The 21,710-nt window shown below is 38.9% G+C and overlaps 2 protein-coding genes across 6 annotated transcripts in view; both read left to right on the forward strand.

The window, feature by feature from the left end:
* Positions 1 to 271: 271 nt before the first annotated feature.
* Positions 272 to 21,710, forward strand: part of TCEAL1 (transcription elongation factor A like 1) — a 51,388-nt gene continuing 29,949 nt past the window's right edge. The window contains exon 1 of the mRNA XM_050776035.1: positions 272 to 281. The gene's annotated coding sequence lies outside the window, so the exon portion shown is untranslated. The remainder of the gene's footprint in view (positions 282 to 21,710) is intronic.
* TCEAL4 (transcription elongation factor A like 4) lies at positions 6,715 to 8,727 on the forward strand. Of its 5 annotated transcripts, none has more exons than XM_050776013.1 (3): positions 6,715 to 6,829; positions 7,424 to 7,496; positions 7,855 to 8,727. In XM_050776013.1, the coding sequence occupies exon 3, from the start codon at positions 7,882 to 7,884 to the stop codon at positions 8,530 to 8,532; it is 651 nt and encodes a 216-aa protein (XP_050631970.1). In that variant the 5' UTR covers positions 6,715 to 6,829; positions 7,424 to 7,496; positions 7,855 to 7,881; the 3' UTR covers positions 8,533 to 8,727. The 5 variants fall into 5 exon arrangements, with proteins under 5 accessions (XP_050631970.1, XP_050631971.1, XP_050631974.1 ...); XM_050776014.1 differs by having other exon boundaries at positions 6,759 to 6,888; XM_050776017.1 differs by lacking the exon at positions 6,715 to 6,829 and adding an exon at positions 6,903 to 6,965.

A 21,710-nucleotide genomic window follows, 5' to 3' on the forward strand; every position in this document is an offset into this window, starting at 1 on the left:
CGACTGTAGGTATGAGGGTTTATTTCTGGACTCTTAATTATATTCCATTGATCTATATGTCCTTATGCCAGTACCACACTGCCTTGATAGAAATCTGGAAGTGTGAGACCTCCAATGTTTTCCTTCTTTTTAAATATTGTTTTGTATATTCTGGGTTTCCTGAATTTTCATGTCGATTTTGGGACCAGCTTACCAATTTCTGCAAAGAAGCCAGATAAGATTTTGATAGAGATTACATTGATTCTATGGATCAATTTTGGAAATATTAAGTCTTCCGATCTATAAATATAGAATGTTTTTCCATTTATTTAGGTATTCTTTTATTTCTTTCAACAATTTTTTTTAGTTTTTGGTGTACAAGTCTTAGATCTTTTATTGAATTTATTTCTAAGTGTTTTATTATCTTTATGCTATTTTAAGTGGAATTGTTTTCTTACTTTCCTCTTTGAATAGTTCATTGCTAGCATATAAAATACAATTAACTTTTGTATATCAATCATATATTCAGCTGCATCACTGAACTCATTTGTTAGTTCTCACAGTTCTTCAGTGGATTCTTTGGGATGTTCTATATACAAGATCACATCACCTGCAAATAGATAGTTTTACTTCTTTCCTTTCAACCTGGATGCCTTTTATTTCATGTCTCTTGCCTACCCTGAAGATATCTGAATGTATGTCAGAAAATAAAGCTCTTAATTTTCCCTCAAATATTTAACTAATTACACAAATATGGTTTCTATAATAGCCTATTTTTTACTACTGATCAGAAATGTTTCCCTATCACACACTAAAAACTTGTATACTTGGGTGTGTTAGTAGGCTTTCTTGTTTTATTTCTCTTACTGTGCTTATTTCAGTACTACATTGGTTAAAATTGTAGCCTTATAAGTCATTCTTCTTCCTTGAAGTGTGAATTGCCCCACCAGAGATAAATGAAATAGCACGCCAGATAAGACAAGGTAGCTAGCACAGTGCTGCTAACGTAAGTCGCATCTCTAGAGGGCAACATCACATACTTGTGGCTGTCCTTTGTGTCCCACCACACATAGTAGTGTCACTATCAATTGGGATGACCAGTTAATAAAGAATTATTTTTACTGTGTATTAAGTGCCCAATATATAAGGATTAATTATTTTTATAAACCAAACACCCAAAGATAACCAGATTAAGCAGGTATACTAAGAAGATTATGTAACTAAATCTGTAATGATGTACATTTGTGCTGTTCCATTTTTTTAAAATTATAAACTAAGCCAATGGAATCACTACTGTAGTTACAATACAAACAAATAATAAGTGTTCAATAAATAATTGCTATGGGAATCTTTTAACATAAATTTTTTGAGACAGGGTCTGGCTCTTTCACTGAGGCTGGAATGCAGTGGCACAGTCACAGCTCACTGCAGCCTCTATCTCCCAAGAGCAATCAATCAATTCTCCCACCTCAGCCTCCCAAGTAGCTGGGACTACTGGTGTGTGCCACCACACTGGGCTAAATGTTGTAATTTTTGCAGAAACAGGGTTTTGCCATGTTGCCCAGGCTGGTCTCAAACTCCTGGGCTCAAGCAATCTGCCCACCTTGGCTTCCCAAAGTGAACATTTTAAATATAAGACTATTTTAGCACTGTCTTAATTATCTCTGTGGGTACATCAAAAAGCTAGAAAGATATGAAGTTAACAACCTAACATCACAACTAAAAGAGCTAGAGAACCAAGAGCAAACAAACCCTAAAGCTAGCAGAAGACAAGAAATAGCCAAAATGATAGCTGAACTAAAGGAGATAGAGATATGAAAAACCCTTCAAAAAAATCAATGAATCCAGGAGCTGGTTTTTGGAAAAAATTAATAAAATAGATAGACTGCTAGCCAGACTAATGAAGAAAAGAGAAAAAATCAAATAAACACAATCAGAAATGATAGGGGGATATCACCACTGACCCCACAGAAATATAAAAACCATCAGAGAATACTATAAACACCTTTATGCACGTAAACTGGAAAACCTAAAAGAAATGGATAAATTCCTGGACACGTACAGCCTCCCAAGACTGAAACAGGAAGAAATTGAATTCCTGAATAGGCCAATAACAAGTTCTGAAATTGAGGCAGTAATAAATAGCCTACTAACAACAACAAAAAAGCCCAGGACCAGACAGATTCACAGCTGAATTTTACCAGAGGTACAAAGAACAGCTGGAATAGTTTCTATTGAAACTATTCCCAAAAAATTGAAAAGGAAAGACTCCTCCCTAATTCATATTAAGAGGCCAGCATCATCCTGATACCAAAATCTGGCAGAGATACAACAAAAAAAGAAAACTTCAGATAAATATCCTTGATGAACATTGATGCAAAAATCCTCTACAAAATACTGGCAAATCAAATCCAGCAGCACATCAAAAACTTATCCATCACGATCAAGTTGGCTTCATTCCCGAGATGAAAGGTTGGTTAAACATACACAAATCAATAAATGTGATTAATCATATAAACAGCACTAAAGACAAAAACCACATGATTATCTCAATAGATGTAGAAAAACCCTTTGATAAAATTCAATATCCCTTCATGTTAAAAATTCTCAATAAACTACATATTGAAGGAACATACCTCAAAATAATAACACCCACATATGACAAACCCACAGTCAATATCATACAGAATGGGCAAAAGCTGGAGGCATTTCCCTTGAAAACCAGCACAAGACAAGGATGCTCTCTCTCACCACTCCTATTCAACATAGTATTGGAAGTTCTGACCAGGACAATCAGGCAAAAGAAAGAAATAAAGGGTATTCAAATAGGAAGAAAGGTAGTCAAATTATCTTTGTTTGCAGATGAAATTCTCCTATATCTAGAAAACACCATTATCTCAGCCCAAAAGCTTCTTAAGCTGATAAGCAACTTCAGCAAAGGCTCAGGATATAAAATCAATGTGCAAATATCACTAGCATTCCTATATACCAACAACATGCAAGCTGAGAGTCAAATCATGAATGAACTTCCATTCACAATTGCTACAAAAAGAATAAAATTCCTAGGAATACAGCTAACAAGGGAAGTGAAGGACCTCTTCAAGGAGAACTAAAAACCACTACTAAAAGAAATCAGAGAGGATTTCAGTGAGGACCCAAACAAATGGAAAACATTTCATTCTCGTGGATAGGAAGAATCAATATCATGCAAATGGTCATACTGCCCAAGGTAATTTATAGATTCAATGCTATTTCCATTAAACTACCATTGACATTCTTCACAGAACTGAAAAAAACTATTTTAAAACTCATATGGAACCAAAAAAGGGGCCCAAATAGCCAAGACAATCCTAAGCAAATAAAACAAAGTTGGAGGCATCACACTACTTGATTTCTAACTATACTACAAGGTTACAGTAAATAAAACAGCATGGTACTGGTACAAGAACGGACACATAGACTAATGGAACATAATAGAGAACTCATAAATAAGACCACACACCTACAACCATCTGATCTTCAATAAATCTGACAAAAACTAGCAATGGGGAAAGGATTCCCTATTTAATAAATAGTGCTGGGAGAAATGGCTAGCCATATGCAGAGAATTGAAACTGGACCCCTTCCTTATACCATATACAAATATTAACTCGAGATGGATTAAAGACTTAAACGTAAAACCCAAAACTACAAAAACCTTAGAAGAAAATCTAGGCAATACCATACAGGACATAGGCACAGACAATTGCAACAAAAGCAAAAATTGACAAATGAGATCTAATTAAACTAACGACCTTCTATGCAGCAAACAAAACTCATCAGAGTGAACAGACAACCTACAGAATGGGATACAATTTTTGCAATTTATCCATCTGACAAAGGTCTAATATCCAGAGCCTCCAAGAAGCTTAAACAAATTTACAAGAAAAAACAACCCCATTAAAAAGTAACCAAAGGACATGAACAGACACTTCCCAAAAGAAGACATACATGAGGCCAAAAAACATATGAAAAAAGCTCAACATCACTGATAGTTAGAGAAATGCAAATCACAACCACAATGAGATACCATCTCAAGCCAGTCAGAATGGCTATTATTAAAAAGTCAAAAAACAACAGATGCTGGCAAGGTTGCAGAGAAAAAGAAATGCTTTTACACTGTTGGTGGGAGTGTAAATCAGCAACCACTGTGGAAGACTGTGACGATTCCTCAAAGACCTAGAACCAGAAATATCATTTGACTGAGCAATCTCATTACTGGCTATATACCCAAAGGAATATAAATCATTCTGTTACAAGGATACATGCACGCGTATGTTCACTGCAACACTATTCACAATAGCAAAGATACGGAATCAACTGAAATGCCCATCAATGATAGACTAGATTAAGAAAATGTGGTACATATACACCATGGAATACTATGCAGCCATAAAAAGGAACAAGATCATGTCCTTTTCAGGCACATGGATGGAGCTAGAAGCCACTATTCTCAGCAAACTAATGCAGGAACAGAAAACCAAACACCGTGTGTTCTCACTGGGAGCTGAATGATGAGAACACATGGACACATGTCAGGGAACAACACACACAGGGGCCTGTTGGGGGCAGGGAGGAAGAGCATAAGGAAGAATAGCTAGTGGCTGCCAGGCTTAATACCTAGGTGATGGGATGATCTATACAGCAAACCACCATGGCACATGTTTATCTATGTAACAAACCTTCACATCCTGCACATGTGCCCCTGAGCTTAAAATAAAAGTTCAAGAAAGAAAATTATCATTGTGGGTAACTATTAGAAGTGAAATTACGCCGGGCGCGGTGGCTCAAGCCTGTAATCCCAGCACTCTGGGAGGCCGAGACAGGCGGATCACAAGGTCAGGAGATCGAGACCATCCTGGCTAACACGGTGAAACCCTGTCTCTACTAAAAAATACAAAAAACTAGCCGGGCGAGGTGGCGGGCGCCTGTAGTCCCAGCTACTCGAGAGGCTGAGGCAGGAGAATGGTGTAAACCCGGGAGGCGGAGCTTACAGTGAGCCGAGATCCAGCCACTGCACTCCAGCCTGGGCGACAGAGCAAGACTCCGTCTCAAAAAAAAAAAAAAAAAGTGAAATTACTGACACAAAAGATCAAATATTAATTTTTTTTTTTTTGAGATGAAATCTCACTCTCTCCCCCAGGCTGGAGTGCAATGGCATGATCTTGACTCACTGCAACCTCTGCCTCCCGGGTTCAAGCAATTCTCCTGCCTCAGCCTATGAAATAGCTGGGATTATAGGCACCCGCCACCACGCCCAGCTAGTTTTGGTATTTTTAGTAGAGAGGGGGTTTCACCATTCTGGTCAGGCTGGTTTTGAACTCCTGACCTCAGGTGATCCACCCGCCTCAGCCTCCTAAAGCACTGGGATTACAGGTGTGAGCCACCGTGCCTGGCCAATATTTTTATTTTTAAATAATTTACAAAGTTGATCTTCAGAAAAATTTCACCAATATATTCAATAAGAGCAGGGGAGGGTGCATGTGTCCCCAGTCCTTCAACAAATCTGTTAAAAATTTTCATGTAATCTAATCTATCAGCATTTGTCTCTTTGTTATATAGTCACACTGCATATCGATTGGCCAACGACAACAGACAGCATAGAATATGACAGGCTATAGTATACAGCCTAGGAGTGTAGTAGGCTATACCATATAGGTTTGTATAACCACACTCTACGATGTTCGCACCACCACGAAATTGCCTGATGCATTTCTCAGAACATATCCCCATTATTAAGTGGCACGTGACTATATTTAAAGGCCTTCCACACCAAAAGCTTATGTGGAGATAAACGGAGACTACCCATAAGAGAACAAACAAGTGCTACTTATTCACAGCTTTTTTATAGCAAGGAAGTCAAGCCACCATCATTCGAATCTGGCAGAGATTCAAAGACAGGCAGGGGAGTGGGAAAGCTTTATAGCGGAAAACAAAAACACAAAGACTTCAAGTATGCTCTGATTGGATGTTGTTGACGTGAGGAAGCTAGAGGCAGGCCAACTAGAGGCAAGCATCCTATGTGATTGAGTATGGGTTCATATTTGGGTTTTTCTTGTTTGTCATCAGGTCAAAAAAATTAAAAAGGCCAGAAAGGCTAGCAAATTGATTAAAGTCCTGAACATTTCTGCAGATGCTATACTTTGGCTTCTTGAGCTGCTTGCAGCAACGGTTGTGGGTCTCAGTTCTATTTTCGTATGTGGTCTGGTCATTGTCTCTGTATATTCAGTTTCTCACTTAAGATAAATTAATCGTTTTTATTTTGCTTCAAATATAACTTTTTTTATTCATTTGAAAATTTATGTTTGTACATGTCAGGAAAAAGGGACAATTTCATTTATTTTGGAAAATTTTTATTACGTTTTTTCTAAAGTCGATATTCTATTCTTTATACAGTACTTGAGTTCACATTTATACGATTTTATCGGGTGGGTCTACGTTATTTCTGTGGAATTTAAGAGCAACATTATTAAGACTCCTCCTCTGGACCGCCCAACTCATTAAAAAAAAAAAAAAACAACTTTGCGATTTTCATTAAAATTCCTTCTTTGATTAATTTCTTAACAAGAAGAAAAGGACAAAAGGGTCCAGGGAGGTGAGAGGGTACCTGCTGGAGAGAGGTGGTGGGTAGCTGGAAGCGGCTGGCTAGGAGGCGGGGCGTGGGGCGGTGGAACTCCTGTGCTGCGGCATTCACGTGATCTGCCTGGGCGCAGATGTGGGCACCGGTCCGAGTGCCCGCCCTCTGTCCCCGCGGCTGGGTCCCGGCTGCTCCAGTTCCTGGGCTCCTAATTCTTGGTCCAGCTTCCTCCAGGTCAGTGTGCGGGCCTTCCACGCTGCCAGCGGAATACTGGAATGGCGGAAGGGGAACGGGTACAGTACCGGGAAAGGCTGGGGGTGGGGTCGGGTCGAGTCGAGGGAAGCTGGCCCGAGTGTGGACAGAGATGGCGGTGGGAAAACGGCTAAAGGTGGCTGAGGGGGAGCACGTAGGCAGTGGGCAGAGGGTGAGGAAGGCGAGCACCTCCAAGTATCCATGCTCGCTTTCCAGGCACATCCTCTTTTCTGCCCTCCGTCCATTTTGGAGCCGGAGATGGTGGGCTGGGGACGCCCCAGTAGTGAGACAGTGGAAGTAAACCCCCTCTGCCGTTCCCGTACATAGAGAAAAACGTTGACCGCGAGGCTGGGGAGGAGAGTTGCCTCTGAGGAAGAAGGACACAGAGACCCAAAATTAGTTTGGAAAGCATCCTGGTTTGGTGCCCGAGGCCTGGAAAGAAATGGCGGCTGGGGTGCGGGGGAGGTAGGGGAGGAAAACGTTGGATGAGAAGGGCCTGGACTCAGGAAAGGGAACCGAGTCCCTGTGAGCCCGCTGAGCGCGCAGCCCCTACCCCTGTCTCCTGTCTGTCCGCAGGTCTGCGCGTCTGTTGTTCCCAGCGCTCTGCGAAGCCTGAAAAAGAGGAGCAACCTGTCCAGAATCCCCGCAGGTCCGTGAAAGTAGGGGGCTGCATGGACAGGGGCCCACAAGGGTTGAGAATGTGGAGGGCCCGGCCAGAGCCGAATTGGGGCCCCCGCCCATCCCCCCACCCACATTAACACACACCTTACCAGGCTGAACCACTGCAGAGAAAGTGACAGGGCCTGCCAGGCAATGGCTGGCTCACGTGTGTGGGAGGAGTGGCAGGCTACGTGGTGGGCAGAAGGCCCTCTTGGAGGCCCCGCCAGCTCAGGGGAACCCTCATCAGGGGTGAGATGCAAGTACTATCCAGACCTGCATTTCATCCCACGCACTCAGTCTCCCATGTCTCCTCTTTGTCTCCTCTTCCCTCCACCCCCATCCCCCAGGGCACGAAAAGGAGGGGAAATCTCGACATGGAAAAACTCTACAATGAAAATGAAGGAATGGCTTCAAACCAAGGAAAGATGAAAAATGAAGAACAGCCACAGGACGAGAGAAAGCCAGAAGTAGCTTGTACTCTGGAAGACAAGAAGTTGGAAAACGAGGGAAAGACAGAAAACAAGGGCAAAACAGGAGATGAGGAAATGTTAAAGGATAAAGGAAAGCCGGAGAGTGAGGGAAAGGCAAAAGAAGAAGGAAAGTCAGAGAGGGAGGGAGAGTCAGAGATGGAGGGAGGATCAGAGAGAGAGGGAAAACCAGGGATAGAGGGAAAGCCAGAGAGTCAAGGAGAGCCAGGGAGTGAAACAAGGGCTGCAGGAAAGCGCCCAGCTGAGGGTGATGTACCCAGGAAAGCCAAAAGAAAAACTAATAAGGGGCTGGCTCATTACCTCAAGGAGTATAAAGAGGCCATACACGATATGAATTTCAGCAATGAGGACATGATAAGAGAATTTGACAATATGGCTAAGGTGCAGGATGAGAAGAGAAAAAGCAAACAGAAATTGGGGGCGTTTTTGTGGATGCAAAGAAATTTACAGGACCCCTTCTACCCTAGAGGCCCAAGGGAATTCAGGGGTGGCTGCAGGGCCCCACGAAGGGACATTGAAGACATTCCTTATGTGTAGTGTCCCTGGCAGGCATTTACCAGGCCATGTGCTTTACCCCTACGGTAGTACTTTACTTTAGGCATCCCTCCTGTTACTAGCAGCCTTTTGACCCAACTGCAACGCGGTGTTCTTAGTAGCAAATTTTCATCCGTTACATGGAAAGAATGTTGATGGTGCATTGTAAAATTAAAAAACACAACTTGCAGAACCAAACATATGGCATCAGTACATTTTTGTAAAACTACAAAGATACCTAGTAATTTATGTATAGAAAACAATTCTGAAAGCTGTGTCAACTAAAAGATTAACAGTGGTTATCTGTGCGTGATTTTTTCTGTACTTTTTTGTTCATCTGTCCGTTTTTCTCCTAAAAACAGATTTCTTAATCATAAAAATAATAAAAGTTAAAATATTGGAAAACAGTGAATATTTGAATTTCATTCATTTGAATAAGCATTCAAATGAACTGCCCAGTGAACTTATAAAGACAGTGGATATACTTAAAATTCTTGTTGTCAGGACATAAAATGATGGGTAAAAGTTGCATTACCTCTGGGACTGGAAGCTGGAGGAGTCAACTCGATGGTTATTACAGCTCCATTGCTGTAAGGGACAGCCTTGACATCTGTGAAACGGGGATAAAATTAGCCTAGACATGTGGAGAAGATCAAATGAGGTATTGAGTGTGTGAGCTGTGTTAGGCTGGCTCCTACTCTCTCCCCTTGCACTAGCAGAACCAGTACCCAGTCAGACGCTTGGGGAGGGCTGAAGGAGGTCTCACCTGTGCCCAGAAATAAGTCCAGACAGCTGAGAGATGGGTGCCACTCTTTCTGGGTAATGCCATACTTGAAAGGTAGTATGCCCCTTTCTCATGGATCCTGCACCCTCCTAAGGCAGTAGCTGCTGCTGCTGGGCTGGAGACCATGATGGACTAAGCAACACTATGTCCCAACAGAAAAGTGGAGAATTCCGTCTCTACCTACAATAGAGTTATCCTAATTCAGGTTGTTAGTACCCAATTGTCACTTGGGCCTTGATATTTTATAAAGTTTTTACAAAACACTGCTTTCCATGTTTTTTGTTGACTTGTGTGTATTTTTGCATATAGCCGTTTTCCACCGGATTTAGATAGTGGAGATTGAGCCAGGAGAAAAAGCTGAGTGACGAGATGCTGTGCTATTCTCATTTGTTAATCTCTAGTCTGCTGACCCTTTTTTCTTACGAATTGTCTTCCAGGAAATTTCTGTTAAGCTCTGCTTTACTATTTCAATAGACCCATCTACCTATGTGATTTTTCCCCCTGGCTCTTGAGTAGCTTTTTATTTCGTTACAGTATTTTTTTAAAATAAACTTTTAGGATGGTTTTAGATCTACAGAATTATTACAAAGAGTACAGAGTATCCCATATGCACTGTCCCCTATTATTAACATCTTACATTAGCAGGGTGGATTTGTCACAGTTAACCAATATTGATAGATATATTATTAAGTAAAGTATGTACTTTATTCAGATTTCCCCTAATGTCCTTTTTCTGTTCCAGGATCCCATTCAGGTTACATTTAGTCGTCATGTCTCCATAGGCTCCACTTAGCTGTGAGAGCTTTTCAGACTTTGCCTGTTTTTTGATGACCTTGACACTTTTGAGAAGTATTGGTCAGGTATTTTGTATAATGTCCCAAAACTTGGGTTTGCTTGTCTTGTGATTACACAGGCATTATGTGTTTTGGGAAGAAGACCACAGAGGTAAAATGCCATTCTCATCATATAAAGGGGACATACCGTCAATACATTTACCACTGTTCTTATCCTTAGTAACATGACTGAAGTAGTGTTTGTCAGGTTTCTCCAAGGTTAAGTTTTATTTTTCACTTTCCATACTGTATTCTTTGGAATAAAGTCACTATTGGCAGCCCACACTTAAGGAGTAGGGCATTATTACCTCCTTGAAGGCAGAGTATTGACAAAAATTATTTGGAGTCCCTCTGCAGAGGATATTTGACTCTTCTTCCCCACCTATTTATATATTCAGTTTATTTGTAACAATGTAGGCTCATGACTATTTTACTTTGGATTAACGCAATACTACTTTACATGTTTTTGCTCAAATTGTTCCAGCTTTGGTCATTGGGAGCTTTCAGTTGGCTCCTGTATTCACTTGACATGCTTCCATTGTGTTGTGGAGGGTTTTTTTTAGTATTTACTTACATTCTGGCACTACAAGACGCTATAGCTTTATCTTTCATATTGCCCAAGTCCTAGAATCAGTCATTTCTCCAAGTAGCCCTGGTATCTTATGTTGGAGAATGGTGTTAGAAAAACAAGACCTGGGTGCTAGACACACTCATTGCTGCTGAAATAAAATTGCTTCTAGGCCCTCTCAGTTGACATAACAAAAAGATATATGTGTATATAATACCCATACATATATAAAGTATTTATGGAAATATAAATATTTCTGTATATAACCATCTGTATTTATATAAGGCTAAACATGAATTTATACTAGTGTCTCCAACTACAGTCTATTACTGCATGGATCATTCTAGCCTCCCCTTGCTTATTTGTAACCTTCTACTCCAACTGTGAGAAACCTGTCTCCTACCATCTGCCATCCATTTTATTGTTTATTAATTATATAAATATATAGTGGTTTCAAAACTGTAAACCTGTAACCCTGTGGAAAACAACTTTATCAACTGGAGTAGAGTGCCATGTACAGTTCCTTTTGCCTTTAGTCTTACAGACTCCACTCATTTCCAAATTTACCTATGTCAGTACCTTATTCCCCCATCCCTTTCAGTGAGGTTGTTTCACACATTTGTGATACATTAAAATTCTTCTGTCACATTCTGCATTTGGTGACTGCTATTATAAATGGCACTTTTACATTTCGAGTGCTAATTGTTCATTGCTAGTATATAGGAAAGCAACTGACTTTTCTATATTAATCTTGTATGCTGGGACTTTGCACCAGGCATTTGTCAGTTATTTGGCAGCCATGTCAACTGCAGATAAAGACAGTTTATTTCTTCCTTTCCAATCTGTATATGTTTTATTGCCCTTAACAATTTTTATTTTGTAGAATTGGTACATTTCATCTATATTAACAAATTTGTAGGTGTGGAGTTGTTCATATTAACTTCTTAATGTCCATGGGATCAATAATGGTAACTCCACCTTCATTTCTTTTTAAAAATTTTTTTGTAGAGCTATGTTGCCCAGGCTGGTCTCAAACACCTGAGCCAAAGTGATCCTCCAGCCTCAGCCTCCCAAAGTGCTGAGATTAGAGGTGTGAGCCACAACACCTGGCCTCATTTCTGATATTGTTAATTTGTCTTCTTTCTTTGTTCTTAGTTAGCTTGGCAAGTAATCTGTCAATTTTATTTACCCTTTTTAAAGAACCAGCTTTGGTTTAATTGATTTCCTCTGTTGTTTTTCTGTTTTCTGTTTTCAAATAAGTTGAAAATTTATTTCTTCTCTAATTTTTATTATATCTTTTGTTTGCTCTAGGCTTAAGTTACTCCTCTTTCTCTAGTTTCCTAATGTGAAAGATTAGATTATGGATTATAGATTTTCCTTTCTCATATATGCGTTTAAGCTAGAAATTTTCCCCTAAGCACTGCTTTGGGGAATCCCACAAATTTGATATGTTGTATTTCATTTATTTCAAAATATTTTTACATTTCTCTTGAGGATTCTTCTTTGAATTGTGTTATTTAGAAGTATGTTTAATTTCCAGATATTTGAGTTTTCCATCTACCTTTCTGTTATTGATTTCTAGTTTAATTTTATTGAGAGCATACTTGTGATTTCCATCATTTGCTATATCATATTTTCCCACAAATTTGATATGTTATATTTTCATTTAGTTCAAAATATTTTTTCAAAGTAATTAAATGTTTATTAATAACAACTAGGTACAGATGAATCTATACTGAATCATAGCTTCCCTGTGGATTTCTTTTATGATTCTACAAAAAGAACATTTATACACTACAGCAAATTCTCCATTTCTCTCCTTTACACCTTTTTTGCACATTGTAGGTGCCTTTTCACTTCTCCAATTCTAAATTCTCGAAAAATGCCTTCCCTAATCTCCTGCTCTCATGGTTTTAACTCGTTCTATGTTTTTCTCCTCAGTATTAATAAACAGATTGGCAAATTATTTTGCTAAGTCACCCCCTTTCTCTGTTACCCATCTGGTCCTGTTTTCCACCCATAACCATCAATTTTTCATTAGCCCAAAAGAACAAATCTGCCCAGAAAGGACCATCGTTGAAGAATGGGTAAGGGGAAGAAAATAAAGTAGCAAAGTAACAAGTCTCTTTAATGGTGGAGGGTAAGGTAAAAATTTGGCAAAAATCCGTACATTAACCATATCAGTCTGAGCAAGTTGCTATAATAAAATATCATAGCCCGGATGGCATATAAACAACAGCAATGTTTTTTTCCTCACAGTTCTGGAAGTCTGGAAGTCCAATATCAGGTGCCAGCATGGTTGGGTTCTTGTGAGGGTCCTCTTTCAAGTTGCAGACTGTGAGCTTCTTGCTGTTTGTTTGTTTTTTTTTTACTACTTTAAGTTCTGGGGTACATGTGCAGAACGTGCAGGTTTGTTACATAGGTATACACATTCTATGGTGGTTTGCTGCACCCATCAACCCGTCATCTATATTAGGTATTTCTCCTAATGCTATCCCTCCCTTACCCCCTTGCCCCGTGACAGGCCCCGGTGTGTGATGCTCCCCTCCCTGTGTCCATGTGTTCTCATTGATCAACTCCCACTTATGAGTGAGAACATGTAGTATTTGGTTTTCTGTTCTTGTGTTAGTTTGCTGAGAATGATGGTTTCAGGCGTCATCTATGTCCCTGCAAATGACATGAACTCATCCTTTTTTATGGGTGCATAGTATTCCATGGTGTATATGTGTCACATTTTCTTAATCCAGTCTATCATTGATGGGCATTTGGGTTGGTTCATTTCTCTTGAGAGCTCTTCTTTGAGCTGTGTTATTTAGAAGTATGTTTGATTTCCAGATATTTGTTTTCCATCTATCTTTCTGTTACTGATTTTTAGTTTAATTTTATTGAGAGCATACTTATGATTTCTCTTATTTTTAGTTTGTCATGGTATCTTTTATGAAACAGAATACGTTCTCTCTTGGTGAATTTTCTATGTGAACTTGAAAAAAAATGGTGTTCTGCTGTTGGGGTGTTCTGTAAATTAGATGAAGTGTCATTTAGCTAAAAGTTGATTAGTATGCCTTTCGGATCAACTATATCCATATTGATTTTCTGCCTGCTTAATCTATCAATTACTGACTGGCAGGAGTTATTGACATCTGCAACTCTAATAATGGATTTTTGTCTATTTCTCCTTTCATTTCTTAGTGTTTGCCTCACATATGTTGACACTCTATTGTTAGGTATATAACTAATTATAATTATTATGTGTTGGAGAATTGTTCCCTTTATTATTATGTAATGCCCCTGTTTATCTCTGATAATTGTCTTTGTTCTGAAGTCAGCTGTCTAAAATTATATAGCTACTTCAGCTTTCTTTTCATTAGTGTAGTATGATATATCTTTCTCCATTGCTTTATGTTTAACCTCTCAGTCTTATGTTTAAAGTGGGCTTCTTGTAGACAACATGTAGTTGGGTTTTTTTTTCTTTTTTTTGTGATAGGGTCTTATTCTGTCACCTAGGCTGGAGTGCAGTGGCATGATCATGGCTCACTGCAGCCTTGGTCTCCTGGGCTCGATCGAGCCTCCTACCCCAGGCTCCTGAGTAGCTGCGGCCATAGACACATGCCACCATACCTGGCACATTTTTGTATTTTTTGTAGAGATGGGGTTTCGCCATGTTTCCTAGCCTGGTCTCAAACTTCTGGGCTCAAGTGATCTGCTCACCTTGGCCTTCCAAAGTGCTAGGATTACGGGCGTGAGCCACTGCGCTTGGCCTAGTTGGTTTTTTTTTAAATTCACTCTGACAAATTCTGTCTTCAACTGGTGTATTTTGACCCCTCACATTTAGAGTGTTTCTTAATATATTTGGATTAATATCAACCATGTTTGTAACAGTTTTCTATTTGTTGTCCAAGGTTTCTTTTTTTGCCTTCTCTGGTTTTAATTATTTTACATGATTTCATTTTGTCTCCTCTCTTAGTGTATCAGCTATACTTTTTTAAACAACTTTTAGTGATTTCTCTTGAGTTTATTATATATTAACCAATCTAAGTCCACTTTCTTTTTTTTTTTATTTTTTTGAGAAGAGTCTCGCTCTGTTGCCCAGGCTGGAGGGCAATGGTGCAATCTCAGCTCACTGCAACCTCTGCCTCCCGGGTTCAAGTGATTCTCCTGCTTCAGCCTCCCCAGTAGCTGGGACTATAGGTGTGTGCCACCTTGCCCCGCTAATTTTTGTATTTTCACTAGAAGGTTTCGCCGTGTTAGCCAGGATGGTCTCGATCTCCTGACCTCTTGATCCACCTGCCTCAGCTCCCCAAAGTGCTGGGATTACAGACGTGAGCCACCGCGCCCGACCAAGTCCACTTTCAAATAACACTCTTCCGTTTAACTTGTATGTAGTGCACATACCTTAATGCAGAGCATTTGTCATTCATTTCAATTACTCATACACTATAATCACGCAGTATATTGTTGCTATTATTTCTTCAGTTATCTTTTAGATCAATTAAGAATAAGAAAAATAAATATTTTTCTTTACTTTCATTTATTTCATTTCTAATCCTCTTTCATTCTTTATGTAGATCTAAGTTGCCTAAAGAAAATCTTTTAACATTTCTTAAAGGGCAGGCTTGCTGGTGCTGAATTCCATCAGTTTTTGTTTGTCTGAGAAAGTATTTATTTTATTTCTCCTTCACTTTTGAAGGATAATTTTGCTGGATATAGAATTTTAGGCTGGATACAGTGGTGCACAACTGTAATCCCAGCACTGTGGGAGGCCAAGGTGAGTGGATCATTTAGCTCAGCAGTTTGAGACCAGCCTGGGCAAAATGTGGAAACTCTGTCTTTACAAAAATATACAAAAATTAGCCTGGCATGGTAACATGTGCCTGTAGTCCCAGGTGAGACTCAGGAGGCTGAGGTGGGAGGATTGCTTGAGCCCAGGAAGTCGAGGCTGCAGAGGGCCATGATTGCACCACTGCACTCTAGCCCGAGCCAGGGTAAGACTCTGTCTCAAAAAAAATAAAAAATAAAAAAATAATTTTAGGTTGGTTGTTTTTTCTTTCAACAGTTTAAGTATTTCACTTTACTCTCTTCTTGCTTGCATGGTTTCTGGTGACAATTCCACTGCAGTTCTTATCCTTGTTCTTCCACAGGTAAGGTGTTTTTTTCCCCTCTGGTTTCTTTCATTATTTCCTGCTGGGGATAGGCCCCCAAATCTGGCCATAAACTGGCCCCAAAACTGGCCATAAACAAAATCTCTGCAATACTGTGACATGTTTGTGATGGCCATAACGCTCACGCTGAAGGTTGTGGGTTTACCGGAATGAGGGCAAGGAACACCTGGCCCACCCAGGGCAGAAAACCGCTTAAAGGCATTCCTAAGCCACAAATAATAGCATGAGCGATCTGTGCCTTAAGGACATGTTCCTGCTGCAGATAACTAGCGAGAGCCCATCCCTTTGTTTCGGCCCATCCCTTTGTTTCCCATAAGGAATACTTTTAGTAAATCTATAATCTATAATCTATAGAACAATGCTTATCACTGGCTTGCTGTCAATAAATATGTGGGTAAATCTCTGTTTGGAGCTCTCAGCTCTGAAGGCTGTGAGACCCCTGATTTCCCACTCCACATGCCATATTTCTGTGTATGTGTCTTTAATTCCTCTAGCGCCACTGGGCTAGGGTCTCCACGACCAAGCTGGTCTCGGGAATTTCCTCTTTGTTTTTGGTTTTATGCAGTTTGAATATTATATGCCTAGGTGTACTGGTGTTTTCTTTTGGTATTTATTCTGCCCGTTGTCCACTGAACTTCTTGGATGTATTGTTTGGTGTCTATTAATTTTGGAAAGTTATCTGCCATTACTTCAAATATTTCTTCTGCTTCATTCTCTATTCCTTCTTCTGGTATTCCAATTTAGCATATGTTACTTGTCTTGAAATTGTCCCATAGTTCTTGGATATTACGTTCTATTTTTTACTTTTTTTCTATTTGCATTTCAATTTGAGAGGTTTCTACTGACATATCTTTAGCTCATTTATCTTTTTCCTCAGCTATGTCTAGTCCATTGATGAACCTATCAAAGGCATTCCTTGTTTCTGTTAGTTTACTTTTTAATTTCTAGTATTTTCTTTTGAGTCTTTCTTGGCATTTCCTTCTCTCTAGCTTCATTACCCATCTATTCTGGCATGTTGTCTATTTTTTCCATTGGTGCCCTTAATGTATTGACCATAGTTACTTTATTTATTATTTTTACTTCTTTAGAGATAAGATATTGCTCTGCTGCCCAGGCTGGCATGTGGTGGCATGATCACAGCTCACTGTAGCCTCAAACTCCTGGGCTCAAGCAATCCTTCTGCCTCAGCATCCCAAGTAGCTAGGACTACAGGCAGGCACCACCATGCCCAGCTAATTTTTTTTTTAAGAGACGAAATCTTGCTCTGTTGCCCAGACTGGTCTTGAACTCCTGGCCTCAAGTGATCCTCCCACCTTGGCCTTCTAAAGTGCTAGAATTACAGGCATGAGCCACCACACCCGTTCTGATCATAGTTATTTTAAATTCTTTGTCTTACAATTTCAAAAACTGTATCATATCTGAGTCTGGTTCTAAAGCTTGCTTTGTTTCTTCAGAATGTTTTTTCCCCTTGCCTTTTGCTGTCTTGTAATTTTTTGTTAAAAACCAGACATACTATATCACGTATATAGGAACTGAGGTAAATAAGGTAAATAACCCTCCGGTGTAAGGAGCTATGTTAATCTGGCTAGGAGTTGTGCTTTGATTAATGCTTGCTATTGCTGTAGGTGCTAGAGGCGTCAAATTTCTCAGTGTTGTTTTTGTCTCCCCTCTTGACTTTGGGCTTCCCAAACAGAGAGACTCTAGTTTTTGCAGCTCTTTCCATTGTAATTTACTGTTATACTAGAGCCCTGATGGTGTAGTGATAAGACATTGGGGATAGGGAGTATTCTATAATATTCCAATTAAATCTCCATCTTTTAGTGGACCTATGTCTCTGGCCTGTGACCTCCGCAAGTGTTTCTTTTTGTATAGCGTCGATCCTCCCCTTAGATGACACAAGAAGCATAGAGGGTGATGGAGTTAGGTAATCACTGTTACCCCACAGCTCTGAGACAGAGCTCTGGTAAAATCTTTACCCCTAGAGAGTAGATATTTGTTATGAAAAAAGCTCTGAGATATAGAGAGCAGGGCCCTCCTAAATTACACAGGCCAGTCATTGAGTTTACTGAGAATAGCTGTGAGTCCACAGACTTAGGTTCCAGGACCAGCTGTCTTTTTGTCTTCAGAATGGAGCACAAAGTAGCTGACTCCTGCCCATCACCACACATACAACTCACAGGATATGAGAGATGCAGTCTGGCAGAGTATCTTAAGATCATGGACTATTGGGGTCATGAGTTCCAGTCCCATCCCTACCACTTACTATCAGCTCTTTGATCTTGGAACCATTTTTTGACCATTCCAAATCTCAATTATCCCATATTTACAGTAGATTTGATGACTCTCCTTTCACTTGTAATCCCCACTAGTTATATTGGGCCAAAAAGTATGCCCGTCATAGAGCCTGAGTTCTCTAACACGAAATCAAATTCTCTTAGTACAAAATGCCAGGAGGAATGATGTGAGAAAAGGGCAAAATATTCCCAAATATGGAAATTTTCTAGTTTTCTTTTTGCTATTGATTATTGATCTCTGTATAAGTGTTTTGAGGGTCAGAGAACATGTGTATAACTGCAATCCTTTTGTATTTATTGAGACATCCTTATGACCTAATAGTCAATTTTTGTAAAAATGTTTCATGCCTACATTTACGGGGTTCAGAGTTCTGTGTATGTCCTTTAGAAAAGTTTGTCAAATTGTTCCAAGCATCTTTATCATTTCTGAATTTTTATCTGCTTGCTCTATCAGTTATTGATAGCTTAACAATTAAAACTTAACATATTAAGTTTCTCATTATGGTTGTGAATTTGTTTCTCCTGTGGTTCTGCCATTTTAACATTTGATCATGAAAGACAGCACACATATAGAGTCACACGCATACACAAGATGTCGAGCTAAATTATTTATTACAAAATGAAAAACGGGGTAATCACCACTCATGTCAAGAAATAGAATACTGTTAGCAGTCCAGAAATGCCATTGATGTCCCCTCCAGTCATCCCCCTTCCTTCCCACTAGAGCTAATAATAATCCTGAAATTTATGGTAACCATTTCCTTGTTTTTCTTTATATTTTACATCCTAAGCAGTATAGTTTAGGATATTGCCTGTTTTGTGAACTCCATATAAATGGAACTATACAGCATGTATTTTTTACGGCTGGCATATTTTATTCAATACTATATACAATGAAACTAAATGTTCATGTCCTTCCCCCAAAAAATTACATGTTGAAATCCAAACTTCCAGGGTGATGATATTAAGAGTTGGGGCCACTGGAAGGGATTAGTGCCCTTATTAAAGAGACCCCAGAGAGCTCCCTCACTCTTCTATCATGTGAGGTTACAGTGAAAAACAGCCATCTGTGAGGAAGAGGGCCCCCACCAGACACTGAATCTATCACCTTGATCCTGTACTTCCCAGCCTCCAGAACTATGAGAAATAAATTTGTTTTTTTTTTTATAAGCCATAGTATTTTGTTATGGCAGCCTGAGCTAAAACATTATATTTATGATATGAATCCATGTTTTTATGTTTAGATGTAATTAATTTATTTGCATTGATGTATAGTACACTGTTATTGAACATATCACAGTTTATGCTATTGTTTTGTTCTTCATATAAATTTAGCTTATTTCCAGCTTTTCAATATTATATATAATACAGCTATGAAAATTCTTATATATAACTCTCAGTGTACATGTACACAACTTTCTGTTGGGTAGTTATCTATGAGGAGAATTGCATGTTTAATTGTAATATATGATGCCAAACTTCCAAATTGGTTGTATCAGTTTACACTTCCATCAGTAGTGATAAGAGTTCTTGGCGCTCTACATCACCACCATTGCTTATTATCTGCCTTTTTCATTTCATTGATAACTAATGAAGCTGAGCACACTTTCAATTTTTTGGACAATTTGGATATCCTGTTTTAGGAAGTGGTTGTATTATTCCCATTCTACTATTGGCTCATGTGTCTTTTTCGTACTAATTTGTAGGACTTTAAAAATATATTCTGCATCTGAGCTCTTTGTCAGTGACATGTATTGCAAATAGCTCACCAACTCTGTGGCATGCCTTTTTACTCTCTTTGTGGTGTCATTTGACTAATGGAATGTCTTAATTTCAATGGAATGATAGTTATCAGTTTTTTCCTTTATGATGAGTACTCTTGTGTCCAGTTTAAAAAGTCTGCGCCTACATCATAGTTATAAAGATATTCTATATTATTTTCTAGAAGACAGATGTATAATTGACCACAAATTAGTTTTTGTGTATTGCATTAGGATTTTTCAGAGAAACAGAACCAATCTATAGCAAATATATATAGCATATATATTACATACACACACAGAGAGAGAGAGAGAGAGAGAGAGACAGAGAGAGAGAGAGAGAGAGATTACAAGGAATTGGCTCATGTGATTATGAAGGCTGAGAAATCCCAAGATCTGTAGTCAGTAAGTTCGAGACAGGCTCAAGACCCAAGGACAATTGATTTTTCTGTTCAAGTATGAAGTCAAGAAAAGACCAATGTCCCAGTTCAAACAGTCAGACAGAAGTTCCCTCTTATCAGCCTTTTTATTTTATTCAGGTCTTCAATTGGTTGGATGAGGCCCATCCATGTTAGGAAGGGCAATTTGTTTTATTCTGTCTACCAATTAAAATGTTAATGTCATCCAGAAATATCCCAGGATAACATTTGAACAAATGTCTGGGCATTCTGTGGCCCAGTCAAGTTAACACATAAAATTAACCATCACATGTTTAATGTGAGGTAGGGGTAAAGATTTACATTTTCCATATTATATATTGCAGTACATTCAGTGTCATTTGATAAAAGTTATCCTTTCCTCCAATGCTTAACAATGCACGTTTATTATAAATCAGCAATCCGTAATGCATGGGTCTGTTTCTGGGATCTCTCTTTGATTCCATTGGTCTCTTTGGCTATCCTTGGATTAGTATCACAATAAATTACTATGACTTTATAACATGTGTCAATATTTAGATTTTATAATAAGTTTTGGTGTTTAGTAGACAGAGCAAAGTCCTCCAGATTGGTATTTTTTCAGTAATGTGTAAGTTATTCTTGATTTTTTGTGTTCGTATATAATCTTTAGAATCAGTTTGTCAAGTTCCGTGAAAGGAAGAAGGGAAGGAGAGAATGAAGGAGTTTTGTTTAGGATTGAATTGTAATTATAGGTCAGTTAGTAGAGAACTGACATCTTCCTAACACTGAGTCTTCCAACCCATGACCATGGTATATATTCCATTTATTTATTTGAAGATCTCAGTAACATTCATCATGTATTGGATTTAAAACTTCCATTTTGTAACTGTTTTTTTGCTGACTAAGAAATGCAACTGAACTTTGTATATTGTCATATCCAGACCACTTGATGAACTCATTTATTCATTCCAAAATTTTTATATATGGACTCTTTTAGATTTCCTAAATTACAGTCATGTTTTCTGTGCATGATAGTTTGATTTCTTCCTTTCCAATTCTCTACCGTTTCTTTCTTCTTCCCTTCCTTCCTTCCTTTTGCCTTCCTGTCTTCATCTTTTTTTTTTTTTTTTTTTTTCCCCGCTGGCCTAGGACCTACAGTCAAATTTTAAAAAGATCTGGGGCTTCCTTATCTCAGTTTCAATTTCAAACAGAAAGCTTTCTATACTCACCATTATATTTTATGTTTGCTCTATGTGTTTTATAAACATATTCTAACAAATCAAGGAAGTCCCCTTCTGTCTCTTCCCATTTAATAAGGGCTTCTATTATAAATACTTTTTTTCTTCACCTATTAAAATAATCATGATTGTTAGACTTTATTCTTT

Source organism: Macaca thibetana, chromosome X, assembly GCF_024542745.1.
Source record: "Macaca thibetana thibetana isolate TM-01 chromosome X, ASM2454274v1, whole genome shotgun sequence".
Taxonomy (NCBI): domain Eukaryota; kingdom Metazoa; phylum Chordata; class Mammalia; order Primates; family Cercopithecidae; genus Macaca; species Macaca thibetana.